The sequence below is a fragment of the Silene latifolia genome, chromosome 9 (assembly GCF_048544455.1).
Source record: "Silene latifolia isolate original U9 population chromosome 9, ASM4854445v1, whole genome shotgun sequence".
Taxonomy (NCBI): domain Eukaryota; kingdom Viridiplantae; phylum Streptophyta; class Magnoliopsida; order Caryophyllales; family Caryophyllaceae; genus Silene; species Silene latifolia.
Genome location: NC_133534.1, coordinates 4,470,208 through 4,488,711, shown reverse-complemented (window position 1 = coordinate 4,488,711; position 18,504 = coordinate 4,470,208). Strand labels below are relative to the sequence as shown.

General features: G+C 37.0%; 3 protein-coding genes across 4 annotated transcripts; all 3 read right to left on the bottom strand.

Annotated features, from left to right (window-relative positions):
* Window positions 1-231: 231 nt before the first annotated feature.
* On the bottom strand, window positions 232-6,091 carry LOC141598799 (putative methyltransferase PMT5). Of its 2 annotated transcripts, none has more exons than XM_074418577.1 (10): window positions 5,623-6,091; window positions 4,426-5,093; window positions 4,198-4,333; window positions 3,849-4,089; window positions 2,964-3,189; window positions 2,624-2,785; window positions 2,171-2,474; window positions 1,487-1,619; window positions 898-1,104; window positions 232-573 (listed from the first exon to the last, which is right to left on the bottom strand). In XM_074418577.1, the coding sequence occupies exons 2-7, from the start codon at window positions 4,944-4,946 to the stop codon at window positions 2,462-2,464; spliced, it is 1,299 nt and encodes a 432-aa protein (XP_074274678.1). In that variant the 5' UTR covers window positions 4,947-5,093; window positions 5,623-6,091; the 3' UTR covers window positions 232-573; window positions 898-1,104; window positions 1,487-1,619; window positions 2,171-2,461. The 2 variants fall into 2 exon arrangements, with proteins under 2 accessions (XP_074274678.1, XP_074274677.1); XM_074418576.1 differs by having other exon boundaries at window positions 2,171-2,475; window positions 2,629-2,785; window positions 5,623-6,021.
* Window positions 6,092-9,208: 3,117 nt separating this feature from the next.
* On the bottom strand, window positions 9,209-13,391 carry LOC141598798 (protein KTI12 homolog). The gene is made up of 2 exons (XM_074418574.1): window positions 13,303-13,391; window positions 9,209-10,560 (listed from the first exon to the last, which is right to left on the bottom strand). Exon 2 carries the CDS (start codon window positions 10,491-10,493, stop codon window positions 9,588-9,590), a length of 906 nt encoding a protein of 301 aa, XP_074274675.1. The 5' UTR covers window positions 10,494-10,560; window positions 13,303-13,391; the 3' UTR covers window positions 9,209-9,587.
* A 1,327-nt stretch (window positions 13,392-14,718) lies between these two features.
* On the bottom strand, window positions 14,719-18,161 carry LOC141598797 (THO complex subunit 7B-like). Its single transcript, XM_074418573.1, has 3 exons — window positions 17,987-18,161; window positions 15,783-16,400; window positions 14,719-15,074 (listed from the first exon to the last, which is right to left on the bottom strand). The coding sequence occupies exons 2-3, from the start codon at window positions 16,371-16,373 to the stop codon at window positions 14,943-14,945; spliced, it is 723 nt and encodes a 240-aa protein (XP_074274674.1). The 5' UTR covers window positions 16,374-16,400; window positions 17,987-18,161; the 3' UTR covers window positions 14,719-14,942.
* Between the last annotated feature and the right edge of the window lie 343 nt (window positions 18,162-18,504).

Genomic DNA, 18,504 nt, shown 5'->3' with positions numbered 1-18,504 from the left:
GAAGGTAACTCTAAAAAATCAAAGACTTGACACTTTTGTTTGATGAAGCAGCTTTCAGCAGCTGAATTTGAAACTCAACCACGACTGATGAATACAAGTACAGCTGCAGGCTGCAGCCAACACATTTCAGCTTCTCGTATCAAATCAAACTGAGACGGACCTCGATTCAGTAATTCATGTATCTGTATATCTGTAGTACTTCGTATTAAGCATTCTGTTCTCGAGTAGGAGTAAAAAACTGATCAAGTCAAATCAGACCAAACTCGACTTGATTTTTTTTCATTCAATATAAATAACCTGCTACTTTTCGTGTTATCTACCTTTCAGAATATTGTCGTTAGTTCATTACAGATACCATTTACCAAAAAAAAAAATAACAAAGGGAAAAATTAACAAGAGATGAACGAATTCCTACAAAATGATGCCCCGATAAGTACAGGAAAAAATGCAGCAACTGTCTGCAATGAATAACTAATCTACAATTTCCACCCCGACTGTAATTAAGGATGAAAATCTTCAAAATTAATCAAGAAACCAACCCGCTTCTGTATGTTCACTCGTGTTTACTGCGCCCTGCAAAAATCGCAACCACCAAGTCTTAATGTCACCAAAACTGAACACAAATAAGTAACAGCGGCTGTTCTCTTATACGTTTATCAAGTTCATTGTTTACACCTGACCCCAAGTTTATCTGAACAGGATCACCGAGGTCACCAAAAAAGCCAGTGGAAAAATTATTTTAACATTATAACCTTATTTCTAGCGACCTTAGTTCAATAAGGTACAGTGCTGTGTGACCATGCGGATAAAAAACATCACTATGTTCGCTAATCTGTTTCATGGCGCATGTAAAGCGTGTGTATTTATTAAATTTTTAAACCAATTGAAGAAATTTACCAGATATGGAATCCCCAAGCTGTTGTTGCTCTGTTGAATTTCTGGAGAACAAAACTATTATTTTCTAAGAAATGGCTTCTGACACACAAGTAGCCGCTGATCACTCCCATTCTGAGGGTCGATTACCCTTGCTTCCCACCGAACCTGAGAAGCATGTGTCCGTGCCATCTCTATTGCTCCAACATTATCCGAAAGGACCACCCAACCCTAGTAAGACATACATGCATGATATGAATATTAAATCTTCACAATGCAAATCAAGAGACCCACACTTAGCAAATATCTGAATTAACAGAAAAGAAAAATAGAAAATTTCGGAGAAGAAAGAGATGGTCTGCACACTTGGAGCAAATATCTGAATTCACTATTCTATGGTTCTACACCTCTGATTCCTGATTAAAGAAGTTTGAATTTAAAACATAATGATAGAAATGCAGAAAAAGGCATACGAGTAATACAAAAGTGGGATTAACAAACAGTGTAATGTCTAATCAAGAAAAGAGCATGAGAAAACTTCATAACAGCGACACCAGGAGAATTCACTCTAAATAGAACAGAAAGCAAGGATTCTTAAGGTTATCAGGTATACCTCTGGTCGTAGAATTCTATCCATCTCCAAAAACAAATCCATCATTCTACATTTCTGTGAACTGAGATGAGAGAGAAGCCCGTTGGCATGAAGCATATCATAAGTTCGAGGATATGTAGGAAAAGGCTCACACCTACAAAATAGAATGTCATGATTAGCACCGCTTACCAAAGAAAAGAATGAGAATCATACTAAACAGGATATCTATTGGAATATAAATCGAACAAAGAGCCACCTCTAACTCAAGATACGTAGATGTTAAAGCCATACAACCAAAAACCAATACCAAGCTGATTACGGAATAAAAAGGACCTAATATCAAGCTATACTTTTGAAACATGCCCAGGGGTAAGGTACTTCACGAGCTTTCCAGTATAAAACTTAGGCACCTAATTCCTAAACAAAAGCAGCCTGTTTGAAGGGTTAGCTTCAAAGTCTATACATGGGCCTCTCCAGTTCTCCCACTCTCCCAGTCATAAATCCAAAATAGCAAACCCTTTGACTGTAGAAAAATATGCCCCATATATAATTTCACACATTAACTAAAATATGCATATTTGAAGTGATCAAGTTATGAACTTTCTCACAGACGTATATACTCTATGCAAGGACAGGAAAATAGTGAAGTACACATGATAGTTAACCATTCAGATTAGAAAACGATTGTTTAGCATATAACATTACCAGTCGTGCAAAACACCAGCAAACCCTTGATCAAGTATCAGAGCAAGTGTCTTGCGAGCCCCGACAGGAACTACATTCATAACCCACGCCGATTTCTTCCCTTCCAAAAGAGCAGCATTAAAACCACCATAATGAGCATTCATGTCCATCACATTGCGTACCATGTTATATGGAGGTAATGGGTCTTCATCGCCTGGCCGTTTCGGATGGTCGGAAAATATCAAAGGAGTAAGCAGTGACCAATAATTTCTAAGAGCGGATTTCCAATTTTCACTGTCTTCATAAAAGTCCTCAGATTGAACACCTGAAGAATTTAAATATTAAAAAAATCAGCAATCTAGCTTTTAACTCAACCTTGTACTCTGTAACTCAATACAAGCCAAACTACTATTAAAAAATAGAGAAGCCATATCAACCAGATGAGAGTGCAAAACTACAACACTGAAACGATACTTTCCATGAACTTCAAGCTCTTCAGAGGTAAGCCGAACACCATTGGACCTGTTGTGAATAGGAATCCATCTTTTACTGTTTGATCCAGCAATGCATTTGGCAAGAGGGAAGTAATATGGTTGGTTTTCATGCGCATCCGGACAAAGAGGCACCCCCTTCTTTCTATAAACAGAAGGATTGAAACATTAGACAGTGAGTAAATCAACAACCCCATGAGATCATGTGATCATGTCCAATAAAATAACTTAATGAGCCACAACCTAAAAGGTAGACCTTTATATAAACCCTATATTAAATAAATACCGTCTCAATAAATAAGGTGTTTTGTGGATACTCTTACCTAGCAGCATAACATTGTGCATCAGCAGTCTTCTGCCAGATAAGAGTTTCATCTTGCTGATCAAGAAGACTCCAGCAAATTTTTTGAGTGAAATCTTCAATTGGTGTTAACATGTTCCCTTTCTTCGTTGCCAGCAAGCTCCCTTCTGGCTTGATCATCGGAGAAGTAAGGACAAAGTAACCTCCAGGCTTGAGGACACGATCGACTTCAATGATAAACATTCCATCTGCGTCACAAGGCTACTGTTACAATTGATGAACATACAACTATTTTGAAGAAGCATTTCACAAAGTTCAACGACTCCAATACACAGTAAGCACAAATATAGTCATCAGTCTCATAACCGAATACAGAATTACAGACCCCTCCACACCACCATAGTGATACACTGATACCAGACAAAGACATTAGCCTGATTTGTTGACAGGGAGGGCGGGTGAGGAGCCACTTCAACGATCAGCCCAAGGTATTACAGGGTATTGTCGGAAAAAAAAAAAAGCAGTTATATTTTCCCCTCTCAAGTCTCAATTACGAGATAGCTATGTATTTCTACCTCTGTGAAACCACAAATTAAAAGCAGCCCTCACATCTGCCCTTTCCAGGGTAGAACCTCTTTAGAGACACCGGAGTAGTAGTTCTATTGCACCAGAAAGTTTTAGAGAATGTCATTAAGTGAACTATTTCAAATCGCTTCAGGAAACATATACTCTCTTACAGACGAAGAATCCAGTTCAATTTTATCTTTTCATAATGTGATGTAGCACAATAATATAAAGCCGAAGGAAAACTCTTATTCTAAAAGCGTATAGATTTATCCAAGGCCAAGCAATCAGTGACCAGGAGTTAAGAAGATATATAATAAAATGTGCAATGTGATGAATTTACCTTTTCCATCCCAATCAATACCACATTGAGCACAGTGAACCATGTCAAACGATAACGAAGGATATGGAAGTTGCCTAGAGATAAAATTGCCAATCATGGCTGGTAGTCCTCTTTCCAGGGCCAACTGAGCCTGGCCACCAGTCAACTCATACGCCGCAATACAAACTGGCATTACTTTTAGCGAGACTAAATGGGCTCCAAAACTTCCGAAACCACAGCCAATGTCAAGCACCGTTTGCACCTATAATTGTTAAAGTAAAATGTCAACTCCTGAAAGTTTTACACTTCATAGTAAATTTCTCAATAAAAGGATGCTAGGGGAGATGACGAGAAGCATCAGACGACTTACACCAGCTCGAGGGAAGTCTGAGTCACTGCCCAACCCTATCATCTCTGCAAGTTGTCGAGAATAGTCTTTAACTCCATCGAAGATTAAACCATCATCATTGTGGAAAGCAATTTGGTTCTCTTCCAGTAACATCATCCTAGTTAATCAATTCATAAAATGTTATTGAGCTTTAAAAAATGTCCATACTTTCATAATTCTCCAACACGAGATAAGTAGAGAAAATGATACCTCTTTGTCATGCTTCCAGAAGAAAGAAACTGATCTTTGGTAATTTTGACATTTCCACTCCAAATCACATCTCGGCCAGCAGGCCATCGTAAGGGAATCTTATACTCCTTAGGAGGTCGAACTAAGCACCGTTCTTCATCCCTCAACAACTCACAACGACGATCAAACTCCTCCCCATCTTTTAACCCCGCCAACAAATTTGCACTAGCATTATAACACGGCACATAATTCTCCCTCTCCCTCCCGCAAAGTGGCAGCTCCTTTTGCCTAGGATTACTCCCCGAATGAAGATACCTCAAATCAAAATAATCAACCACCGCTTGCTCCTTCAACTTCCTATAATTGACAACGACATCATGTAATCGAGGGCCAGCCAAGGGATCAAAATCTCTTGGTGATGTTGACAATGGCCGTAACAGTGTAACTAACACCAGAACACTAACGAGGCACAAAAGAAACCAATTTCGCCGGATTTTGTACCCGAAAAGCAACGACAATTTCTTAGACCAAGAGCTTCTCATGTCCAATATCTAACCACACTTCCCTTCAACAACTCATCCGAAACAACCAAATTCCTAATTTAACACACTTTAATGATCCCAAATCTCCAAGAATTACGAAAACCATACCCCTCTCACAATTATAAGCAATAATTCCTCGATTTCCACCTATAAACACCACAAATTCAACAAAAAAAAAATCCTAATTAGAATCACAAACTCATTATACCAAACACTACCTTAAAAAGCTAGATTTCAACAACAGCAATAACAACCAAAGGCGGAGTTGGCTGGTAGCAAGGGGTTTAAGATTATCGATATTTGCTACCCAAAATCCATAACATGAGACCTTAACAATAAGGTAAAACAATAAGGGGATAGTTAGCTACCCAAAATTTTATATCTAACTCCGCCCCAAACAACAACATTACACCAGTACCTCAATTGCTCTCGCAATTGCAATACAAGGGGTCGGATATACGCAGCCTCAACCACGTGTCAGAAACTACAATAGACTGTTTCCGAATAACACACAATTACGAAAACACAAATAAAAATTGCGTCCAGAATTGCATCAAAATAAATTCCGCAATCGAATAAAAAATTATAACTTGACATTAATTAACTGCTACACACAATCATATAACATTAAATGAGAGCAACAATCATCAAAATTAATAATTAAATTATTACGTACCTGAAAATTAACGGAATTATTTTCTTCCAATCACAATAATTCTTTTTTATAACTACTAATTAATTAATTATAGTTCGAATAAATTGCTCCAAATTTCTAGGGTTCATCAAAACAGAATAAAAATTAATTGCGATCATCGAATTTTCGGATCGCACAAAGAATTTATTGAACAACGCAATTATGCGACAACCAAAAAGTAAAAAGCGAAAAGCAAAAATTAAAAAAATACGAAATTTAAAAAAATATTAATGCTGTCGAAAATAAACAAAAAAATCAAGACAAAATTAATCATAAAAAAATTGATTGATGAATGAATGAAAGAAAAGAAAGAAAGAAAGAAAGAGACGTGTATAGATTCAGAGCAATGAACTAGAGAGAGAAAATTTGAGAGTAGAGTGTAATTCGGAATAATCAGTTTTTTTGTTTGGAAAGTAATTCTCGTTTCGATTAATTCTTTAATTTTGTTTTTTGAGAAAAAAAAAAATCAAGTGCGTTTCGTTAGACCAAAAAAATATACTTTTGGAATTGTTATGTAAGTCTGTCTTTCATAAAACACTAAAACTTTGGTGAGACGGTCTTTTAATAAGTTCTTGAGAAATTAGTCTTTTTGTATCCTTTTATTTATATTTCGTGACCCTTTTGTTGGTGTGATATAATAATTTCGTACATATTTACATAACAAATGTATCCATTTCATCTCTAAGCATGATTTATGTCTATTTTATTATCTTTAGTAACACTTTTTTCCTTAAAATTGTAAAATAGTCTCTCAATAAATTTCTTTTCATTCTCAAATATTTGTGTAAGGCGGGTTTACACAACTTTATTGTAAAATGGGATCTTTTAGTAACCGTTTTCCCTACTAATTACGTGTCTCACTCATCTAATTTTTACGTCTTCATCAAAATTAGTTATCTTTTCAGTTAGTTTGTCAAACATTTTTTTTATATAATTAGTTACCTTATTAACTCCTAATTTTCAACTACTTTGTGAGTAAATTTTTCAGATTTCAGTTAACTTTTCAAATTTTTGTAAATTGGTTTTACCAAACATATCCTCAAAATCGGGTAATTAAAAATGGTTTTTTAAGTGGTTGAGTCACTTGAGAGTAGACCTGGCAAACAGATCGGGTCGTGTCGGGTTCGTGTTCGTGTCACATGTAAACGGGTCACAATCCCTCCAACCCAAACCCGATCCAATTAAATCTCGTGTCGTGTTCGTGTCGACCCACTTACATAAATGGGTCATAAGGCCTCAACCCTAACCCGTTAATTTCGTGTCGGGTTCGTGTCGTGTTTTCGTGTCACGCCCATATTTTGAAAGTTTAACTATATTTATGTGATGAAGGATCAAGAAAAATTAGGATTAATTTAGTAAACAGGTCCGGGTTCTTGTTTAGAGAGGTCAACCCTAACCCAACCCAATTAAATATTGTGTCGTGTTCGTGTCGACCCACTTACATAAATGGGTCATTAAGTCTCAACCCAAACCCATTAATTTCGTGTCGGGTTCGTGTCGTGTTTTCGTGTCGTGTCATTGTTTGCCACCTCTACTTGAGTGTAGGCAAATAATAGAGGGAAGTAGAATAGGTAGGTAGAGAACAATAGCATAACCTGAATGAATAAAGACTGGTAGAAGTAGAAAAATTCACAAAGGTATCTTTAGATTTTGTTTGGCCAAATATATGCTTTTATTTGGGAATTGTTTTTGAGTATTGGTCTTTAATTTGTCTATGTCATCACCTACTTTGTGTTTATATATATCAACTAGCTTTAAATTTTGGATTATTGGTTACAACAACTAACATACAAATAACTGGACATCAATGCTTTAATTAGAGAAAAATGTTAATAGAATTGATTATTAAGTGACCCAATTGTTTCACAAATAAGATTATACATTCAGCTGTATCATAAGCATTGTACAACCAAAGTATAAGAATCTGAGCTTATATGTATTTTTTTTGAGCTAATTCAAACAACATGTTTTAAATGTGTAAATGGATGAATTCAATATTTTCTAATAAAGGTCATATTATTTAACAGAAAGCTCGAATACTTTATCACAAAGCTCATATTCTACACCGTACAACATATACAACAGGTTGTATAATCCATGAATTGAATTTTTATTAAGAGAATACCATCAACGCTTTAAACCGTGTCAGAAAATGAAATGTGTTAAGTTATGACATTATGTACCCGTATATCTTTTGGAAAATGAAAGATTAAAAGTGATTATAAATTTGTGATTACTATATATAGACAAAAATAATTGACTTTCTACTTATAGAGGAGAAAAAGGATTGTACATCAGATGTACTACATCATATTTAATGACCTTTTGAGTTTTTGTGTATTTTTTTCGAGTATTATAGAGTTTATAAATTACATTTTAGTTCTATGATGTCAAAAATCAAACTGTTTTGAGCTTATATGTATTTTTTTTGAGTTATAATGTAACTTAACACTTTGAGATTAAAGTCTAAGTAAATAAACTCAAAAACTTTATAATAAAACTCAAAAAATTTAGATTAAAACTCAAAAAATTTATCTTAATACTCAAAAACTATATAATCTGATGTACTACATCAAATGTATAATCCACTTACTGCTTATAGAGTTATAGGAATTATTTTTTTTCGATGAATTTACAGTTAAATAAAATAACAAAAGGAAAACAATTGCTTTGTAGTAATATATTTTCAATAAAACTGAGAATATTATATAAACAATTTTTTTTATACTCCGTATATTTTTTTTTTTTTTTGGTAAAACGAATCAGGATACTCCGTATATGTAAACACACATTTAATTTATTTATTAATACAGTATTTTAATAAAAACATTGTACCAAGAAGAGATACTCTACATTCTACAATCTGCAAATGCTGGAAAGATAAAATCATTTAAATGATCACGGCGGAAATCAATGATTGTATAACATGTGAGCCCCATTTAATTGTCACCTTTCTCTTTTTATCAATTGCTATTTTAATTTTTTTATACTATATATGTTTGTCACTTTTTCTACCACACTTTCCACTTATAAACGTAGTTAGGTAGAATATAAAGTAGGTGTACATAACGGCATGCACATTGCACAACTATTTGTTCCAACACCAGTCCTTATAGAAGAGAGTCTCAACTTAAAACGGTTTTTACATCCGGTTAAAATATAGATGCGAATAAAAAGAGGTTGGGAGAAGTTTTAAGTTAAGATAATTTTAAAAAAAGACTTGCTAGTTGTAAAAACAGGTGATCTCTTGTAAAATTGTTGTACAAAAAAGTACTGGAATACAAGCCGATTTTGAGAAACTATTGACTGGAGTACTAGATAGTAGATACTTATAGCTGAAAATTTAAAAGAAAACATATGAACACATCTTTTCGAGTTTCTTATGATTGCAGGGTCTTCGACAGTAGAGTTTGAGACCTCGAGTTGAGCTAGACCAACTTTCCACCGGAGTATTTCTCGCTCTAATGTGAGATCACTCTACTGTAAGCTCATCTAGGGAAGCAAATGTGAAGTTCAAATCAGGAAGCTCAAAATCAGTTATACAAATTGTTCAAAAACTGATAATAACATCAGAAACTGTTCTATAATGTGTACAAGGCGCAAGGTACATGATAAGTGTGTTCTGGTTCGACATTAAAGCACCTTACTTTGAAGGCAATACAGTATTTTGTCACATAAAAAGAAGCTCAATGGAGAAAATAAACGATTTTGACATATAAAAACAGGATACTGAGAGTCCGAGACTTTACTTCTGCCTGGTTCCGGCTTCACTGCCATACCAAGTAATAATAATTCTGAACGAAGAGGGAACTGACCTCAAGAGCGACCAAAGACAAAGATGTCAAACATTGGCTGTAATCCGTGTGTCATAACTTAGAATTTGCAAACGGGACACTTGGATCTCAGGCTGAGTCGGATGGGTAAGGTCGGTTTTGCCAGTTCTAATGCTAAACTCCGAGTTCCCGATTCAAATAATCCACAAACATCCTTTTTGCACTTTCGGCATCTGCAGGAGGTGGGTTGCCACTTAAGCTTGTTTGTCCTGTCAGTTTTATAAAAGTTCTGCGCAATCTGCGTAATTCTGGTAATCCAACTGAACTCCTTACATTAATCACTGGTTGTCCCGGGCCAAGGGAGATTCCGTTCAAAGGTCCTCCAAGAGCCTGTGATTGGGCTGCTACAATGGCAGTCATCACCTCCTGTGTAGCCCGGTCCAACTCATAGAGGGAATTTGCCTGGGAAGGTCGTGCGCTCTGTGTAGCGATTGTGGGTTGTAAGACTTTGACATCCTTCGTTCTGGAGTCCACCTTTTTGGTCAAGTAAGAGACGGCATCCAACATGGCAGGCGCGGTTTTGTCTATCCCGTCTCTAGATGGATGAAGCTCGAATAGAGGAGAATCCCATCGGTTTCTACTGTCAGGTTTCTCGAATCTTCTTACTAAATCTTCAAAGATGTTCTCATCATAAGAAGGTTCATCCTTGTTTCTGCGTTCTTCATTCCATTTCCGACAATCACTTTCTTCAACATCACAGTACACTACACAGTATCTAACGCCAGCTGCACGTGCCAAACACCATAATTCATATCTGTAACCTTTTATGCTATTCAACGAATCTACTATCACAATACTGTCTTTAGAAGTAGATCTATCAACTTCAGACCTCAGCACCCCTCTCAAATTCTTCTCAGCAGGCATGTTGGCATAGCTTTGGTTGCGATCAAGATGGAACAAAGTTTCGTCAATTATTCTGACAGTTGGGTTAGATTCTGAATCTCGAAGAGCTTCAGCTAGGCATGTTGCAGCTGTTGATTTACCGCTACACGGTTGCCCACAGATCACTACCAACGCCATTTTCCAGGAAAAACAATGGATCTTTGTTATCACTGGAGTGTCAACTACTTTAGTTCCACAATCTCAACTGAAATTCAAACAGAATGAATCAGTGTGATGAACATTGAGAATCGTAGTAATATCACAACCAAGCGGGAATCTATGTACACACGGAATGAGGGAAAAGGTCTGACCCTCCTTATGGCTGAGAATAAAAGTTGGAAGCCTTGGTAATTGTGAATAAGCTTAATATAAAGAAAGAATTCACATTCGTGAATAAGATCTTTCTAGAGAACAAATGAGAAGATTGCAGTTATTAACAAGATGCAACCTTGATAGAATTCACAATAAATAAAACTCACACCTTTTTCAGGAGGGATTCGAAGGGAAACAGCAGGAAGGGAGAGGGAGGAATGCAATCGGGAAGGGAAAGATTTGGAGGGCAAACACCGAGGGTGTGTTTGGATAGCAAAAGTGGAGGGAAAGGGAGGGGAGGGGGAAGGAGGGAAGGGAAAGGGAAAGAAGGGAAGGGGAGGGGGAATGGAGTGTGGTTGTTTGGATACAATTTCCTTCCAAATCTTGCCTATTGTGGAGAGATTTTGATTAGGCTTGGAGGAGAGAAAATGGATCCCTCCAAATCTCTCCCCCTCCATTTCCCTCCACCCTTATTTACTATCCAAACAAGGGATTTTAAATCCTCTACTCTCCCTCCCTTTCTTTTCCCTCTAAATCTCTCAATCCAAATATACCCCGAAGCTCAATGCCTTCCTTTCCCTTCCCTCCATCCCTCTTCCTTCCCTTGGCTAAAATTCTATCGAAACAAGGCCTTAAGGAATTAAGGTGTAGTCCCGTGCTGATGGCATTTGTCAAACATATGAGATTACTTAACAACTTAACACAGAATGACCCTTAGTTACTTCATCAAAATGCAAGAAACACAATTGTGCAGTCACAGCGAATTGTCACAAGCAGCAACTTTTCCAATTGCTTCAAAGTTAAATGTTACAATCTCTTCAACGAAAGCATGTAGTACCCATAGATTCATAGAAAAAGCTATAACTAAATAGCGACACCAGCCACATACATATCACATAAAAGCTGGCACCCGAAAACTTGGCGAGTGTTTACTCATACACCACTCAACAAGATACATGTCAGTATCTTACTATGGCAGGCACAAATTTATTTGACTCATCTTGCTGAAAACGAACACTTTTCCCCTTTTTCTGGATAGATGTAGGGAGGAGGAAAAATCTCTTGTGATGGGAGGGTAATGAAGGAGAGAAACTGGTGAGTTCCATTTCCTTCCTATAAGCTACATCAATGTCCTTCCACTATGGGAAAGATTCAGAAGGAACATCACAAGAATTTTCACATATGTTAAAAGAACACGGAATCTGACTCAAACTCAGCAGGAACATGTACGTACAGAGATCTTAGAAACAATAACCAAAAGCAACAAACTTTAAAGCATATTCAAACTTCTTTACATCCATGAAAAGTAGAAGAAGAATAAAATGCATATTTTACGTTGAATTCCTCATAAAATTAGTCTCCTGAAACAAACTAATTAAATTTTCAAAGATGTTTTGAAGTTATCATCAGAAGAAACAATATTACAGGAGCCAGCCTAATGACTAACTTAGCAGCATCAATAGTTCAAACCTAATAAATGACCGGCTCAAGCACCCAGAAAGAGGAAATGCAGTACTCAACGTCTCAACTACTCATATAATCTAGGTAAAAGCTGCTGAACTAATTCACGTCTAGGAAGTTAAAAAGCTTGAAGCCCCGTAGAATGACTAGCATTAATCCAACTGCATATGTTGCAATAGTGGTCATTTACATCCATATTTAAGATACATTATGCTTTCCCTTCACAATTTTTCAAACTCAAAATATCTTTTAAGTTCCCTTCTAGTAATCTTAATAAGCCTGCCATCATCACCTACTCCCGCCTATCCCCGTCCCACTAAACAAAAAAGGGTCAAAGAAAACAGCCATATCTCCTATCATTCTGATTTCTTTCATGACAATAATACAAGAGGAAACCAAGCGAAAGATTATGATTTACGATACAATACACACTAACATTGAAATCAGGAGCAATCGAGCATACTCTACTTATTTCTCGTTCTTTGCATATATTATCTTTATAATGCAACGTACAAAGAACAATGTTATGCTCAAACCAGCAACTTAATGACAGTTAAAAATGCATTCGCACATGAGCCCAGTGGCAGAGCAACGGGGCTGCCGGCCACAAAGCAACACAACAACAACAACATTACCCCAACGCCTCAACAGCTCATGCGACTTGTAGGATAAAAGGGTCGGATGTACGCAACCTTACACATGTATTAGCAACACAAAGAGGCCGTTTCTTAATAACCCAATATGAAAATTGCGCCTCAAAAGCAATGAAAAATACGAACTTTTTAGTGAAAACTTTCGACTTTTCGAAAGTCATTACTACTATATTTCATAACTAATATGAATACAACAATTGTCCAAAGTTTCTCAGCTCCAATTCACTACTCTTCTACTAATTGTATTTCAATTTCAAACTTCTACAAACAAAACCCTAAAAAATTTCACAAAACCCCACCTCAAAAATAAACAAAATACATTTATACCCAATAAAAAATAATAATTTCTTCAGAATTTATCAATCAACCAAATTGGGAACCAAGCATAGTAAACACAAATTAAAAATTAGAGGAAAGTAATTAACAAAGAAAGGGTAAGAGAAACAGAAACATAAACCCTAAGCATTAATTAAGAGAATCATGAAATTAGGTTAAGAGCTTTGAGAAAAGGGGAAACATACATATCTGTGTAATTGCAGTGCTTCAATGGCGTTGTTAGTACGAAGTATCTGATGTTGTCTTTGCGTTTTTGTTTTGACTTCGAATGCTTTGACCCGACCGTGTTAGTGAAATAACTTGACTTGAGTCTCGACTCTCGAGACTATAAATTTTAGAATCGGTTTGGTCAAAGTTCGACTTGAGTCCTACCAAACCGATTTAAAATTCGGGCTCAAGCTGATGTTAATTAAGTCCAAGCCAAGCACAAGCTAAGTAAGTATTTATGATTATTTTTATTTTAATTTAATTTTAATATTTGTGATTATTTTTATTTTATATATATGCCCTTTTAGTATTTATGATTTATCTTTTTTTTTTTTAATTAGATTCGGGAAAATGAAAGAAAGTTATGATTGAATCGTGATTGAATTGAGCTTCAATTAAGCTAGATTCTTATCGTGAGTCAATTTTCAACCAAAAATTATGTCGTTTAATTATATGCCACATAGCAGAATCTAGGATTAGAATAGAGGAATGACAATTGATACTAGTAGGATTGTTCAATGGTCGGAACAGGACGCGCAGAGGGCGTCACAGGCTGGCCGGTCACGGCTCAAACAATCAAACATGAAACCGGGTTGGGTCAAGCCAGTGTCGTACCAACTTTTTCAAGCCTGAGCTCAGTCGACTGAGTAACGGGCGGGGCTGAGCCTCCTTTGTTTTTTTATTTTTTTAGTGTTGGGACCGGGTCGAGCCAAGGAAATGACGGCACTAGCCCGACTCGAAGGAAGAGGCAGGCTGACTGAGCTAGAAAAAACTGGCCCATGAGTGCAGTCGGGCTAGGCTGGGGCCTGGGCTGCACCATTGAACAACCCTAGATATACTAGTAAAAAGAGAATGGACAAATCTCCTGGCCATGGGAACCCTAGGCGTACGTGCCACGGTAAAAGTCGCCGTCAAGTCAAGAACTTGGGAATTATCAACATATAATCGGGTTTTAGCCTTTAGGTGACTCCGTTGTTCGGAGTGGACGCTCTTGCAAAAGCTTTGATGTCGGCTTCTTTAGTCGCTATGCCAAATGGTTTTTGCTAAACAACCGCCCCATTGGAGACAGGTAGTACTTTGCTCGGGGATGAACAATTGTCGACCAGCAAACTAACCAATCTAAAAAAATCCAGTCCAATAAGTCTGACTTGAGACGCGACCTAAATCAAATGTCCCAAACATGACTCAAAACCCGTATTAATCTGACCCAACAGACCTGCCTATGCCCAAACATGACTCAAAACCTGTATTAATCTGACCCACATCTGCAGGGACTTTTGTGACCCCTACACTGACAGCCCTACAACCCGACATGAATAAGAACTTTAGATATCTTACCCTTCAATGCTCAATAGCTCCCCCTTCGCCCTCCAGTTATTTTCAACACGAACAAGAACCAAAATGAATCCCCTTTCTAGATACTTCAAATAGGACTTGGAATGACAGAATTTGAATAAATATATTTTCACAAAAGAAAGGAAGTAACATTTAATTGTCGATTTCATTGACCTACAAGATATCTCTTTAGGACTGAGCTAACAAGCCTGGTCATGATGATTAAATCGATCACAATCTTGACAAGTTTACACATTCCTAGCAGTGCGAACAGACAAATTTGCTAATCGACAACCATGGCATCTGCGCTCCCACCAGGATTTTCAGTACCAATCTTCTGCTCTTCTGAAAAACTTCTAATCTCCTCGGCTAGGATCCTCTGCTCATCCTCTATTGTAGCCTGCAACTCATCAACCTATACAAAAACAATCGATTAAGATAGTGTCTGCTAGACATTTGATAGACAATCACGCTGTTTATACAATCAACAAGGTAGACAACTAGATGAATATATTATCAACCCGCTATCTGAGAGAATTGATACTCACTCCCTTCAAATTTATTAGTCTCCTTTCATATTTGGCTGTCCAGAAATAATTGGCTACCTTTCAACTTTAGTAAAGTAAATTATTCCTACCGACTTCGGAGTATACTATTAGAAGTTTAGAGCAACAACAACACTACACGAGTCTAGAAGCATGGTATTAAATCTCGTATGCAATACCTAGTCATGACTCATGACCGAGTTATCATGAATTTGTAGGTTCGAAAACGTGTAAGCGGTGTCGCAAGAATACACCAGGTAGATCAATTCTGAGACTAAGTATCAAACTTAAATTCAATACCCTGCTTAAAAGCTCCCAACCATGACGAGGTCAAGGAGATCGGAAGTACACAACCTTACCCCTATGTTGAACAAGGAGGCACTACTTACTACTTCCGGTAACCCATGATTACTTGAAAATAATTTCATTCCTATAATCCTCTAGCTTGATATCAACACGTCATTTTAATGTCAAAGGCCAAATCACGACGTTTTTCTTAAATTGACACTGATAATTACTAACTGCAAGAAATTAAGAATGGCAAGTGACAAAACTAAAAAGACGAAGCGATGGCATACCACATGTAAGAGAAGGGCAAACTGTTTCTTGCGGAGCTCTAAAAGCCTAGAAGTAGCTGTATCTTCTGCTTCCAAGGCAGCTATCTCTTTCTCAAGTTCTGCAATCATCTTCTCAGTTTCTGATCTAGGCGGTTGCATGGCGATCAATTTTCTTATGGTCTCACATTCCTCTTTATGCTGTCTTTCAATTTTACTAGCTTCAAGCAGTTTCTTTAGGTCTTCGATTTCTGTCTGAACTTGAAGAATCTGGCTATTAATCTCATCCTTCAACTCATTGAAATTCTCCTTCTCCCTCAAGTTAGCATCGACAACTGCTTTGCTCTTCAGAAGCGGGATCTCAAAAGTTGTAAGCTCTTGTAGGAAGGCTTTTGCAAGTCTCTCACAATCGTTGTAATTATCCGAGTCTTTTTCAACTTCCGTTACTAAGGAGGTGAATTTCTTCTGTAGCTTTTTTAAGGGAGGTTCACCCCTTGTGGTGGTGGTTCGTGTCAGAAGCCTGTGCTTTATAATCATGTCATCTTCATTAGGACCGAAAGCATAGTGAGCTGCCATAGCCTCACCCTTGCCCACGGCTTTTCTTCTGCTCATCATTTTGAGAAGATGAACGAACTTTTGATTCTGGAAAAACAAAACATACACACAAATAAGCGAGTCATACAATGCTATAGTTAGTTGCATAAACTCATATAGTGAAACACGGCCAACCCTGCAATGCAACATCTATTTCCTTCGTCCTCCATTGATAAACTTTTTACTTTGAACCTTTCGTTTTTAGTATGTTATATGTGGCCATTTATGGCTTCTGACCCACACTTTTAGCCCATTTTTATTTCATCCATATTTTTGTACGCTCCTTATTTCTCGTGCAAAAGTATGAACAGAGAAAAATACATAGTATGTGCAATTATGCACCCTGAACATTTCCCATAAAAGAAGCCTACGAGAAACAGGACTACCAGGAGCAGGACCTCAGCTTTTTACTGTCACACACTTTCACATGACTCGACTCCAAACAACTCATAATCAACAGAAATTCCTCTACCAACAACCACCTATAAGACTAGAAGCTTGGAACAAACTTATTAAATTTCCACGGATGTTTAGAAGTTAATTCTCGAGAGAAGATTGTATGTCACGGGAACCAGCCTAAAAAGTAATTCAACAGTGCAAAATAGTTGTGACCTAGGAAGAGGAAACAGAATCCAGATATAATTTAAGTAAAAGCTCAAAAAACATTTCATATCCAGGCAGTGGCAGAGCAAGGGGGATAACAAAAGGGTTTTCGCCTCCTTGAGCAATGGAAAAATTGGAAATTTTAGTTAAAATCTCGATTCTATTTCTAGTTAGCGGTAAAACCCACCCCTGCTTCAAATCCTATACCGACTCTATGTCCAGTAAGGAAACATCATATGTTGGCAACACAAGTCATTTGCATTCCTATTCTCGATACATAATCGTCTAATTCTAGAGCTCAAAACATCTTCAAGTTTTCTTCTATGTATTATAATCAACCTTCAATCGCCCACTTCTGCCTATCCCTATCCTACCAAAAGAAAAGGGCAAAGATAACAATTCAACATTCCTATCCCCCATTTATACTCTTCTTTACGACAATGACACAAAAGGAAACCGAGAGTATTCTGAAGCAAGCCGGTTGACCATTTAGAGCCTGTTTAAACTCGCACAACATCCTCTATTCATAAATTTGTGCCTGCCGTTACAACCTTTCTTCCAAAGACGGCGAATTTTTTCTCCTACCACAAGTACACAGGAATCAATTTCATTATGCTACCGCTAAATTACTCTAATTTTGGATATAATCAGCTTCACAGTCCAACACCCAAATTAAAATTAAGCTCAAACCAACAACTCAAATCCCAATTCAATCATCGACGCCGAAATCAATATACAACAATAATCCAAAATTTCTCTAATCCTCTAATCATTGATCTCAAAATTTAATAAAAAAAAAATCCCCAAATTAACATCACAATCCGAGCTATTACATCGAATGAAAGATATGCAAATCAAATTGAAGAGCAATAGCAACTTCAGTAATTAAAAAGCAACTAGTATTAAAGGGAAAGGGGAAGAACAACGGAATCATAAACCCTAAATTCAAATTCAGAGAATAATCAAGTTATAATTGAAGCTGAAATAGATGAATTAGGGTTAGAAGATTGAGGAGAAAGAGGGATACATACCTGTGTACTGTGTAGTGCTTCACTGTAAACTACTCCGTATGGTGTTATTTGTACTCCGTACGAAATAGCAAATGCTAATTGCTCGTATTGTAGCAGTTGTTTATTAACGAACAATTGTCTTGGTGAAACTAATCAACTACTATATGACTCTAGGAGGTTGTCCTCTTATTTTCCACGAATTCTTATTTCAGACCGCCATATCCGTCTGAAATTGTCAGACGGATACCATTTCCTCTCACAAAAAAACCCATTTAGGGTGTGAGTGGGAAAGCACATGGGTGTGTCCCACTACCCATGTGCTTCTCACTTGTGAGAGGTCATTTTGCGGTCTGAAATAAGGCGGTCTGAAGCAAGACGGATTGCTTATTTTCGTGTCTCCTCTTATCTCACCGATTATATTGGGTAAGAGTGACACGTTAGGACTCGAGAGTAAATTAGACTAAAAATGAGACATTAGTCAATAAATGATCACAAAGTCTTTCATGTAGATGTTAGTTGGTAAAGTTATGAGAGATAAC